We start from the raw sequence: 13,715 nt of genomic DNA, 5'->3' as shown, positions 1-13,715 counted from the left end.
ATGCAAACCCAGGCAGTCTGGCTCTTAACCAGTAGACTCTCCTGTTCCTCTGTGATTGATACTGACAAAGATTCTTTGCTTGACCACACTTTAGTCAGGCTCCTGAACCTTCTCCTAGGCCTAACTGTGGACTTCACTGTAAAATCTAGTTTTAGCAAGAACCCTGCTAAATCAGTTTAACCAGAACCCCCATACCTCAATATCTGATCACTCTCCATATCTAATCAGGTTCCTCATTCTCCACCACCCCTCAGGGGATATCTGATTAACCTGGCCTGTCTCCAGCAAGAATCCTGTTAGAGGTCAGTTTAGGCAGAATCCCGCTTACCTCCGACGTTTCCTCACAGTAACCTTCCATCCACTGTTCTCACTACTCAGTTTCTTGGCTATCAACTCCCAGTGGCTCATGTTGTATTCATTTGGAGTTGAACCCACTCTCTTTCCTCCACTGCAAAATCCCATTGCAGTGGTACCTCTACCTACCATGATGGAATAAAGTCTGCCTTACCATCTTGGACTGTCACTGAATTTTCTTTTAAACAATACTTCCTCGCTTGTTCAGGGTGTTCCTTTGGAGATAATGACACAGGTGGGAGTCACTGCTCTAACTTGCTTCGTGTGACCTCCCAGGAAGGCGCACAAATCACATGAAGCCATGCCCTCAGCCTTCCATTCTCATGCCTCCTCCCCAGGTTTGCAGCATTCCAGTCCAAGTCTCACTGTCCTCCCAAGATGCCATGCCTTCTGCTATTTTCTTCTGCCTGGAATGCCTGCCTCACTTCATCTGATTCCTATCTCTTCTTCAAAACTCCACCCAATGTCCCTTCCCCGTCCTCATTCCCACAAAGCACTTATCACACAGCATTGCAATGTAGTTTCCCTTTCTTGAGGGACAGGACTTCTCTTTATATCTTGTATGCCCAGCACAGAGCCTGGGACATTGAAGATGAAATGAATGAATGAATGAATGTCGTTTCCCAGATCCATGTACTCCACAAAGGAGGTTCCTTAGAATCCTCGCACGATTTCTCACTCATTTTTTCTATTTTTTTAACAGGAGAAAAGTATACACATTTATTTAACACAAGTTTTACAGGACATGGAAGCCCTCATAAAGAATGAAGTCCCAAAGAAATGGCAAAACCTACTTGCTTTCACATTAGGTTGACAAAGAGAGGCAATTGAGGCAATTGTGGAAAAGTGACTCAAGTATATGAGGCTCACTCCTTTTTTTTTTTTTTTTAAGAAACAAAACCAGGTTAACTCAGTTGAACAGAGCTGTGAACCAGTCTAGCAGCACTGGTTTAGGCAAAAGGAAAGCTCATTCAGGGTGGACTCTCTGGGTTTCACTATGTCAGAGACTGAAGCAGGGAATACTCTTCCTGCTTTTCTCTTTATTACTGTGGCCAGTGGCACATTCATTATGGGAACTCCATTCCTTATGTATACAATGTACCCCTTCCTTCTTTGGAGAAAACACGTTGTAGAAACCCAGTTAATATAATAAGTCCTCTGGCTTCAATAACTGTGTTCTAACACAACAAAAGTTTCTTGTTGGTCTTAGGGGAGTGTTTAATTCATGTGTGCAAAGCTCTTTAGGCCATCTTATTTTCTTGGTTCCCAAACAAATCTGGGAAAAGAGAAAGGAGGCACTTCTTGAAATGCAGGCAGAGTCCAGTGGTTCCAGATGGTGCAAATGAGGTAAGATGTTCATTCTCAGCCTGTGTGATTTTGAGCTCCAGCAGTAAGTTTTAAATTTATAATCCATCTTGAAGTGGCAATTTTCGTAGAGACTAAACTATATAAAAAAGCCACCAATGTTTCAAGAAAAGCATGCATACTTTCCCCCATAGATGAAGCTGATATTGGATGCTCTTAGTTACCTAATAGCAAGCTGTACAGCCAAGTGATATGTGAGTCTTCAACTCTTATACCTTCTGGCCAACACGGGGACTCATGGACTTGCGTGGCTAGCAGAAGACCTGGGATCCATGACCAGGTGGATGGTAGGAACTTCAGCCTCTCACAGGGTTAGTTTGTTTTCACACAGTTAACCAGTGTTTTCTGAATTAAACTGAACCTGTTTCAGGGAGGCATATGCCATGATTCTTTCCACTGGAGGGTGTGGGACAGCTTCCTGGTACGCAGCTGATTATGAGTAAATGAATATGTATCCTTAAAAAAAATGCCCTCCCCAGCCTAGACGATCCCAGTATGTCACCACCTGCAAAGTCTGAATTTAAAAATAGGGATCTTGGGCTTCCCTGGTGGCACAGTGGTTAAGAATCCGCCTGCCAGTGCAGGAGACACTGGTTCAAGCCCTAGTCTGGGAAGATCCCACATGCTGCAGAGCAGCTAAGCCTGTGCGCCACAATTACTGAGCCTGTGCTCTAGAGCCTGCGAGCCACAACTACTGAGCCCACGCGCCTAGAGCCTGTGCTCCGCAACAAGAGAAGCCACCGCAGTAAGCCTGTGCACTGCAACGAAGAGTAGCCCCCGCTCACCGCAACTAGAGAAAGCCCTTGCGTGCCAACAAAGACCTAACACAGACAAAAATAAATTTTAAAAAATATTAAACAAAAATAAAAATAGGAGTCTCCAAATACCTTGATACTTCACTTTATCTGCTCCATCCTTCATTCTTGTGTGTCTTCACTTCTTATGAGTAGTATTTGCTTGGTGTGTTGGTTTGTCACTCAGATTCCATCCCAATTAGACTGTATCTTGAGAGTTAGAATCTAGTCTTAAATTTATCTCGCCAGAGGTCAGCTGCCAGCTGGTCTCCTATGATTTTTGTAAATAAACATTTTATTGGCAACGCAGCCAGGCCCAATCATTTACATATTACTGACTGCTGCCCTTCTGTGATAACCAGTTGGATAGTTGGGTAGGGACAGTATGGCTCAAAAGCCTAAAATATTCACTGTCTGGCCCTTTACAATAAAAGCTTCCAGATCCCTGCTTGAAAGGAAACCTACTCACACATATATTCTAATAAATACTGTTTATATCTAAGCCTTAATAAATACTGGCTGTTGCTTCATAAATACTGTTTAAATCAAAGCCTTCGTTAAACCAGTAATGGAAAACCTTTGCCCCTGGAGGTGAGATCAAATGGTTGTCATTGCAGCTTCTGCATCAGGGGAGTAAGACAGCATTCTGGAAAGATGCTCAGGGAATTTCTTGGAGCAGGCGCCAAGGAGCTGCTCCATTCCTGTGCTGGAGGCTCCAGTCATTATAATTTGTATATTAAAGAAAATGTGACCTGAATTTAAACTCACTGGCTGATAAGAATGGGCCAGGATTTTCCAGAGCCACAATTCTCAGGCATGGCCAAAAGCCATTTCCCCTGCTATTTCCCTGGTGGTGTGATATAAATACAGCTTACAGACCCTAATGTTAACAGAGCCTAAGCACTGATATTCTGCACATGGCACGAGTGTGTCCCTCAGGATGTAAATTAAGGGTAGGATTCTGTTGGTGCCCACACTATCCGCCTCTGAAAATGCCTTGAGATTATGTCTATTGTGCCTCCTCTCTCTCTTTTCTTTTTAATTAATTTATTTTATTTTATTTTTTAGTTTTGGCTGCATTGCATCTTCGTTGCTGTGTGCCGGCTTTCTCTAGTTGCAGCAAGCGGGGGGCTACTCTTCTTTGCTGTGTGCAGGCTTCTCATTGCGGTGGTTTCTCTTGTTGGGGAGCACAGGCTCTAGGTGCATGGGCTTCGGTAGTTGTGGCACATGGGCTCAGTAGTTGTGGTTTGCGGGCTCTAGAGCACAGGCTCAGTAGTTGTGGTGCACTGGCTTAGTTGCTCCGTGGCATGTGGGATCTTCCTGGACCAGGGCTCGAACCCATGTCCCCTGCATTGGCAGGTGGATTCTTAACCACTGTGCCACCAGAGAAGTCCTTCTTTTTTCTGTTTTAAAGCAAATTCCAGACATTATGTCATTTCATCCCTACATAATTCCACACACTTTTGATAAAAGAGCATTTTCTTACGTAACTAAATGCCATTATCACCGCTAACAAAATTATCAACAATTTCTTGATACCATCTCATAACCATTGTATATTCAAATTTCCCTGATTAATGTGACATCTGATCCTCATCATCACATAAAGAGATATTCTTCCTGTTAAAACAGCTATAAAGTAAGTAGTTTTACATCAGCAGAGGCTTTGATGGCAGAGGATTTTTTCCTACGTGTTATGCCAGATTATGCATAAGCACAGATCATTAGTCTTAGGTCTCAGTTTTGCTTGTCTCTACCACTAATTTATGTATCCTTAGGGCACTCACTCAACTCTCTCCCACTTCCAACATGTATTCTCCTTTGTCCTAATAAATGTATAAAATAAGCTCTTGACCTGCTGGATTTATAAAGGCTTTCAAAACTTGAAAACTGTTCTTCCTGTGTATTTTCCATAGCCATCTTCTGCTTTACTCTCCTGGTTCTGTGCTGGGTGGGGAGGCTGAGGACCACTGCAGGGTTTGGGGGAAGGACCACACACCAGGTGAAGGTGGTGCTGAGCTGCAGGAACAGGGAGCAGAGCTGGGGAGGAGAGTGGGAGGGAAACTACCAGAGGGAAGGCTGGAGGAGCACAGAGCAGAATCCATCCTACTTTCTTCCTCTGGAAGGAAGGAAGGAAGGGAGGGAGGGAGGGAGAGAGGGAGGGAAGGAGGGAGGGAGGGAGGGAAGGGAGAGAGAGAGAGGAAGGAAGGGAAGGAAGAAAGAAAATACAAAACAAAACTAACGTGTGTTTGCCTTGAAAATGCAAAGAAAGCTCAGTGAATCACTTTTTCTTAGTATCAGGATCTAATCATTGTTAGCCATTTGGTTTTGATCCCGACTCTTAAAATGTATATACATTTTAATAAAATTTGGATTGTACACAATATCTTGTTTAATTTGTTTTATCCTTCTACTTTATATTGTATCAGGAACATTTCCACCTTCATTAACTATGTTTCCAAAACAAAGTGTTTAATAGTTGCATAGAATCCTAACTTACAGGTATAACATACATTTAGACAGCTTATAATTTATCACCATTATTAAAAAAATGTTACCATGAACATCCTTGTACCTAAATCTTTGAACATATCTCTGGTTATTTCTTTGCGCTAAATTCATCAAAGTAGAAATACTACGTGGAAAGGTCAGAACGTGCTCCAAACTGCCCCCAGAAAGTTTGTTCCAATTATACAGTAACTGAAAGTGAATGAATGAGCCCATTTCCCCATAACCTTGCCTTCATATTGTTATTATTTTTTCCTTTTAATCTGACAATTTAAAACACAAATATAGCATCATCATTTCCATTCTGCTTTGTTCATGTCCCTTGAATCTTTGATCATTTTATCACTTTATGTCAAAAGAATGGGTAGTTGTTCTGCTTTCTAACTCCTGTTTAACTGCTGGGGATTTGGTGAAGGAAAATTGTAGAAATTTCCAGACCTGTGCTACACCTTCAAAAAGCAGCTAGGCTATGTGAATGGAATGCTCAGGGTTGCAAGGCTGAGCTAGCACCCAAAACAGCCAGACTGCAAAAATCTCACTAGTTATTGAATACCAAGAGCAGTATATATTTTCAAACATCCTAAAACTAGTCTATAGACGTAAGTATCAATCACTAAGTAGTTTATGAACTTCGTGCAATCGCATGTAAAATACAGTATATATGTACAATTGTGAACACTTTTCTTGAGAGAGAGTCCAAAGCTTTCATCATGTTCTCAAAGGAGCCTAAGAAGAGATTAAGACTCTTCAATATGGAGAAAATTCTAAGGGGTTGTAATGGCAGTGTCTACAGGGAAAGGCAGGTAATGTAAATGAGTGAAGTAGATGAGGTATTAGGCAATAGGGAGTGGTGGGGACTGTGGCATCCTCAAATGCATTTGCTCCAAGTAAACAGAGTAGCTGTTTCTCAGCTCCAAACCACTGTTGGTGTGTGGGAACATGGCTCCAATGTTTCCTGATCTTATTTTTTTTTTCAGAGGAAGCCAGAAATCTGGATACTTACATGAAGTCTTCCAAATTTTAAATGCTTACAATCACTTCTACAAATAAACAAACATTATATGGTACAAATGACTGGTCTGCTGATTTGGCCCTCTGGCTGCAGGGCCTAAAAGAAGCCAGTCATTTCAAAACATAATTATACTCTCTTTAGGTTTGTAATAGGCCAAGAACACCAACACCCAAGGGACTCTAGTCTGATTGGAGTTTGGCACTTCAAAAGGTCAATGGCCAAATCCACAGCTCAAGCAATGCATTGCTGAACACAGAAGATCCTGACACCCACCCTCCCTTAACCCAGCCAATGTCCAGTACTCTACATAGATCAGTCCTAGGTCTCTTTAGTGGCAGCAGAGAAAAATGTTCTAGAAGAGGCCATGTCGAGAACTCTAATTGCCTGGTTGTATAAAACCATGATTTTCAAGCTGGCAACACTAGTGATTGCCACATTTTACCTACTGCCAGAATGAAGATAAGGACAAGAAACTATGGAATGCACAGAGAAGCTTACCATACCCAGACAAATGACATTTTTGTAAGCCAAATTAATCTCTATCTACATCAAGGCGCTTGTTCTTTAAAGAGACCCTGCAATATAATGATCTATAAGGAAAAAATCATTTCCAAATTCAACTGCATCACAAGTTCAGATTTAAGAAAACCAGGTTTTTAAAATATGGTGCCAAGCCATCATTAAACCTTTTCCACAGCATGTGACTGCTGGTCCCCTGGGCAAATTTCCAAGGCAAGTATGTAGCAAGTTCTGAGTTCTGTGGAGAAGTGGATGTGAGTGAGAAGAGGGGACAGAGGACTCTGCAGGCTGCCGCTGACAGGGTAGGGGGCAGGATACAGCTGAGAAACAAACGAGTAAACTACTGAAAACATGATCAAGACTGACAACCACATTTTCCCTGAGGACACTGGCTGACATCTCATTGACCAAATATGCCTTTTTTTTTCCTTCCTCATAAGACATTATACGGCTGGTCAAATGAAGATCTGAGCTGCGGTGGACAGTGCTACAGGCAGAGCAATGCCACAAAGCAATGCCACTTTGTGAATAATGAAATATTTCACTCAAGCAAATATACACTTTCCAAGTGAGGGGTGTTTTGTGTGTCTGTGTTTGTGTGTGTGTGTGATGCATCAAGTGCATTTTGACTTTTTCCATAATAAGAAAAGAACAACTCAGGTGATGGGATGGCTCCTTAAATAATCATGGAGAATGTCAGTTTTCTCAAGGTACCTGTAATCATGCTGGATAGAATTAATGGTAAAACGATGAGTTTCAGCATTCTCATTAGAATTTCTCCAGGAAAGGAAAAGTAGAATTTCTCCAGGTTGGAGAGCTTGCTGTATTCTCGAACCAAAACGCCTATGGCAATCCCTAAGAAAAACAAGAATTGGAAAGAAGAAAGGAACAACATTGAGTTCTTCTGTATAAATTTCTACGGAAAAATACCACCCCCAGTGCAAATTTTAGTGGCAAGAAAAACAATTTTGATGATCTCCCATGAGTCTGTAAATGTTAAGACTTAAAAAACAAATCACATTTTAAAAGGTAAAGAGTACAAGTACACGTTATTCAGCAAATTTGGAAAAAGTATAGTTCGTGTGAAAGCTTTTGTTTTCATTTCTTTTCTTCCCCTTCAATTATATTTATTATCATGACAAAACATCTAAGAATACTGTGAGAAGGAAAAAAAAGTTCATCTTCGTCAACCCAATATAACTATTGTTTTTACACACCACTTTTATTCTGTCTACCTATAGATATTTTACATATTTTATAGTTTACATATCAGTTTGTATTTTTCTCATATTCTTTTAATAATAATTTTAGAAATACTCTTCTCTTTTTTAATTGAAGTATAGTTGATTTACAATGTTGTGTTAGTTTCAGGTGTACAGCACAGTGATTCAGTTATATATATATATATATATATATATATATATATGTATATATTCTTTTTCAGATTCTTTTTTTCCCTTATACATTATTAGAAGACATTGAGTATAGTTCCCTGTGCTATACCGTAGGTCATTGTTGGTTATCTATTTTATATATAGCAAGGAAATGTTCCATATCAAGAAACATACATTCTCTGAAAGCTTGCCTTAATGTTAATATGAACTTCTTCACTTGTGATGACTCTGACAACTAAAAATCACAAATTCTATCAATAAATATTTCTTCTTTATCCTCTTCCAAATGGTTCTAATAACATCTAATTGGCTTACTCCCCCCCATCCCCAGGAATCCTCACTCCCTACTACCTTTTATTAACCGAGAAAGAAATTGGGTTGGGATGACTCACACATCTTTTTTTTCTTCATCAACCTCTGATGGATGACATGCTAATTGGGAGTAAAATGACTAGAGGACAGGAAGATTCAAGGAGGATATCACTGGATATGTTAATTCACAAATTCAAATAACTAGTATGTGAAAACTTAGAGTTATTTGGGTACAGTTAAGAATGCTAGGGCAAATGAAAAGAGATGTGAATTATAATCAATACTAGAGTTTTCATTTCAATTCTGGTATACTTCTCATGCCCACTAGTAGACCAAATAGATGAACCACATAAGATACATTTGTGTAGTAACCTTATCTTTAGCTTCCTTTTATTTTCCTGCATTAGCAGGTGGATTCTTAACCACTGCGCCACCAGGGAAGCCTTGGATATGGGTTTTTATGGGAGACATAAAAGTCACCAAGAGGAATCATTCAAAAGCAATCAAAGGTGACAAGCACAATGAATAGGTTACTATATTTAGTAATGAAAGCTTGACAGAAAGCTTTTTTGTGGCTCAAGGGCTTAGTTGCTCCGTGGCATGTGGGATCTTCCCCGACCAGGGCTTGAACCCATGTCGCCTGCATTGGCAGGCGGATTCTTAACCACTGCACACCACCAGGGAAGTCCACCATTCTTAATTATAGAGTTGAAATATATTTTAATGATTTTTCACAGTTTACAGCAAAGGTTGTAAATGTCCAAGGCCAGAAGTCCGGGCAGAAGTGCGAGAAACAGGCCTGAGGGGCCTGTGGTGGTCCTGACAGCTCCAGCCAAGCAGTGTCACATGGAAGTGAGGGTCCAGGGTGGCCTCATCTTCTGAATTTTTTACAGAGAAACTAAGAATCTGGGTCACTGTGTGAAACCACTCAATTTTTAAATGTTAATGAAAGCTTAAAAACAATTGTTAAGCTCTGTGAGGTCACACTAAATACTTCTGCAAGCCAACTTCCTGTTGAGCTGTCATCTTTTATTCTGGTTTTCCCACTGAAGACAGTATAGGAACATGATAAAACACAAGAGGGAAAGCTGCTGTGTTCAAAAGAAAGCAAACACCACAGGGACCAGGAAATGATCATGATGACCTCATACAGCCTCCCATGTTCTTGAGTGAATCCTGCAAGTGTTATCTAACTTCTTGCACGTAACACAGGAAGAGAGGCCAAAGAGAGGATGCTGCCCCTGCCATCAAGAGCCTACATTCTAGAAGGCAGGACAGGACATGCACAATAATGATAGTCAGAAGCGCTTGCGAGTCTACAGAGGACGCCACCCCAGAGTTTGTAGGAATTCAAGACTTTCTTGAAATTCCCATTAGGCTAGATTAAGAAAGGGAGAGGTTCCGATGCACCTTCCATAATAGAATAGGAATTCAAAAGGCAGGTATTATTGAAGAAGAAGGAAAGTGGGAGAAACAGCCAAAGACAGAGGAGTCAGGGGAAGAAGAAACACTCATCAAGTGCCTCTGTCCTAAGCACCTTTACAGTCATCTAACCTAACAAGCCTTTATTCTACAATGTACAGTTGTCCCTGCATTACTTTAACCACAGGGGAGTGATTCCAGGAGCCCCTGCATATACCAAAATCCAAGGATGCTCAAGTACCTTATATAAAATCATGTAGCACAATGAATACATACAAGAAAGGTTAGAAAACTTGCCCATGGTCACATGGCCAGCCTTGAGACCAGGTCTGTCAGACCCCAAAGTGCAGCTCCTCCCATGAAGAGGTTACAAGGATGTGTTTGGCCAGTGGTTTGGCTGGTGCTCGAGGCGTGGTTTAGAGAACTGAGACAGAAACCTAAGTTGGGGCACACCATGAAAGGCCTAGAATGCCAGCGAGGAGAATTTATACTTCCCTAAGCGTAGGTCCCTTCCGATAACTGGGTCGTTATGCAGATTAAACAAGAGAAACCATGTGTTACACTATAACGTAATATACCAAGATTAGCTATTAGTAGAGATAATGAGAAGCCATTGAACATGTTTGCATGGGGGTGAGCCTGGATTGGAGATAAAGCTGGCTGAGGTATGTAGGGGCTGAGATACGTAGGAAACTGTCCAAATGTTCAGGCCATTCAGGGTAGGTGTACAGTGGTGTCTTTAGAAGGATGCCTGGGGTGAAGGGCTCAGCTCTGAAGTCAGACACATCTGATTTGGAACCTGGCTCTTTTGTGGAATCGCAAGTCACTTCCTTTTTCCTTGTGGCAACTCCAAAGAGGAACCAGGCTAGCCCTAGTACCAGAGTGGTTCTCTAAAAGGATCTGGAACTGAAGGCCAGTCACAGGGACGTGGCTTGAATTCAGAAAAAAAGATTTTTAGGTGGCTGAAGAGAAGTGACTTTCCTAACAACTTGCTCAAGTAATCTTTCAGTTCAGGGAAAACACCTGACTGGAAGGAGGGAGGAGGATCTAATTCCTTGCCCCATACTGAAAATGTACAGGACAGAAGCAATCAGAATGCTGTGCTTCCTGCACGCACTGCCTGGCCTTCCAGGAAGGGCAGGAGATTCTGACAGTAGCAGCCTGGTGGGAGAGGGGGAGAGGATGCTCAATGTGGGTCCAAGAGTCCATTCTGGCTGAAAAGATAACTCTTTGCCAAGAGGATGCTAGGACCCAGAGAAAGAATTCTAAGACTGCAACATCCTACGAGTAAAACCGGATGGATGTCTGGAGGAACCTAGACAGGCTGAGTAAGCTCTCCATCTCCCCACCTCTGGACATTCCCCTCCACACTGATACTGGTGTTTGCCAAGGAGTTTGTATTCTGACCTATTCATGGGCTGTCCACTCTCCCAGGGTAATCCTATCTGCTCTTATAGATTCAGTTTCCACTTCTATCTCCTGCCTCATTCTGTCTCCCAAGTTCCAGGTCTTCAGGCAATCTCTACCTAGATATATATAACTCAACATGGGACCCAACATACTAAAAATAAACCTATCTTTCCTTCTCCCAGAAGACTTCTGACTTTTCCTCCTGGGTTAGCTGGTGGTTTTAAAATAGGTCCACACATTATTTGACACTCTTCCCATCAGGAGATGGAGTCTCTGTCCCCTTCCCTTAAACCTGGGTAGGTCTTTGTAATGACCTTAATAAAGAAAATACAGCAGAAATGAGCCTGCATGGAGTCTGAGGCTAGCTTAGAAAAGGGGTGGCTTTTGATGGTTTCTCTTCTTGGGACACTCACTTTGAAGACCTGAGGTACCATGTAAAAAGTCCAGCTACCCTGAAGCTGCCCTGCTGGAGAGACCACATGGGAGAGCGAGTGAGTGAGTGAGTGAGTGAGTGACAGAGAGAGAGAACAGCTGTCTGAGTCTTCCAGGCAGTAAACACGTGAGTGATGGCCCTTCAGTTGACTCCAGCCCAGCCACCATATCCCTGCATTCACAAAAGTGACCACAAGTAAGAATTGTTTAGCTGAGCCCAAATAATTCTCAGAACCACGAGGGATAATAATATGATTGCTATTTTAATCCACTAACTTTGGAAGTAATTAGTTACACAGAAATAGATACCTGGGAGTTCCCTGGTGGTGCAGTGGCTAAGACTCCGAGCTCCCAATGCAGGGGGCCCGGGTTCGATCCCTGGTCAGAGAACTAGGTCCCACATGCATGCTGCAACTAAGAGTTCACATTCCACAACCAAGTAGGCTCCCTGCTGCAACTAAGATCCAGTGCAACCAAATTAATTAATTGGCTTATTAATTTTAAAAAAGAAATAGATACCTGGAAGAGTTCCCTATCTTCCTAAATTGTGTTGTCACTGCAGACATTTTTTGAGGGCTGTGTAGACTATGGTCAGGTACTGTTCTAAGCATAATTAACTCTGACTGATCTTCACAACTCTGTGAGGTGACTTCATTTTCAGGTGAGAGACTGAGGCACAAGGAAGTAAAGTAGCTTGCCCAAGGTCCACAGGAAATAAGTGACACAGCTAAGATACCGAAGCAGTCTGGGTCTAAAGTGGTACACTTTGGGGACATTCTAGACAACTCTGCATCCCATCCCAGGCCCACATCGAACAGCCACCAAGTTCTGCTGATTCTACTGTCTAAACAATCTGTCTCTCTCCCTTCCATCCTCACTGCCACCACCTTGGTTCAGGTCGGGCTCATTTCTCACCAAGACTATTTCATCAACTTCCTAACACTCTCTCTGCTTCTTGTCTTGTCTCTTCCAATGCATCCTCCAAATCAAAGCCAGAACGATCTTTCCGAGATGCAAATCTGGCTGAGTTACTTTCCTGCTTAAAGCCCTTTCAATGGTTTCCCATCACGGGGTGGCATGCAAGCTCCTTGGTCCGCCCTACCCCCAGCCCCACCCCAGTGCCCAGGTCTCTGAGCCTGTGCACATAGGCCCTCTGCTTTCCGACTTTACTTGTTTACCATTTCAGCAACTTCAAAACTCAGCTCAAGGGACTTCCCTGGTGGCGCAGTGGTTAAAAATCCACCTGCCAATGCAGGGGACACAGGTTCGAGCCCTGGTCTGTGAAGATCCCACATGCTGCAGAGCAACTAAGCCCGTGCACCACAACTACTGAGCCTGCGCTCTAGAGCCTGTGAGCCACAACTACTGAGCCCATGTGCCACAACTACTGAGCCAGTGTGCCAAAACTACTGAAGCTGGCGTGGCTAGAGTCCGTGCTCCGCAACAAGAGAAGCCACCGCAGAGAAGCCGGCGCACCGCAACGAAGAGTGGCCCCCATTCGCAGTAACTAGAGAAAGCCCTCATGCAACAAAGACCTAACGCAGCCAAAAATAAATAAATTTATTTAAAAAGACAAAAACAAAAACACCTCAGCTCAAGGGTGTTTGGAAACCTTCCCAACCTCCTCCATGTGACGTGTGTCCAGGTAACAAGGCAGGCCCTGGCTGGCCCTGCAGGTGTGGAGTTAAGAAGATCCCTTATCTTCCACACCCCAAAATACCAAAAACAATTAGATCAGATATCCTCCGTAGGAGGGCAGCATCAGTCCACTGGAGGCTTCGCTCTTCACAGGAATGAAAAGACACCAGAAAGAAGGAATTCCTCACACCATTTAAACATAGAACACCTCCTGAAACACTGGGCCTGTCTGTACCAGCCAGACTCTTAAGGTGTATGTGTATGTTTAAGTGTATTTATCATACAGTAAGACTGAACTTTAATGCACAGTCTTATGATTTTTAACATGTGTTAAAATTCTTACAACCACCGTCAAAATTAGGATATGAACAGAGAATAGTTCTATCACCCCTAAGAACTCCCTTATGCTATACCTTTACAGTGATACACACACACACACCCTGTCCCTAACCTCTGGCAACCTCTGATTTGTTCTCCTCCACTATGTTTTTTTCTTTTTGAGAATGCCTTGTACATAGAATCATACTCTAAGTAGCCTTTTAATACTGGTTACTT

General features: G+C 42.4%; 1 protein-coding gene across 1 annotated transcript in view; it reads right to left on the bottom strand.

Moving 5' to 3' along the window:
* The window catches only part of SLC1A1 (solute carrier family 1 member 1), a 62,653-nt gene that overhangs the window by 30,608 nt on the left and 18,330 nt on the right, over positions 1-13,715 (bottom strand). Inside the window, exon 2 of the mRNA XM_027105793.1 lies at positions 7,267-7,407. Within this exon, the coding sequence (XP_026961594.1) occupies positions 7,267-7,407 (141 nt within the window). The remainder of the gene's footprint in view (positions 1-7,266; positions 7,408-13,715) is intronic.

The sequence above is a fragment of the Aethalodelphis obliquidens genome, unplaced genomic scaffold, assembly GCF_003676395.1.
Source record: "Aethalodelphis obliquidens isolate GAN/ISIS:26980383/991018 unplaced genomic scaffold, ASM367639v1 scaffold7, whole genome shotgun sequence".
In the NCBI taxonomy this organism is placed as follows: Eukaryota; Metazoa; Chordata; class Mammalia; order Artiodactyla; family Delphinidae; genus Aethalodelphis; species Aethalodelphis obliquidens.
Note: the sequence above shows the minus strand (reverse complement) of the source record. Positions and strands in the feature narration are given on the sequence as shown.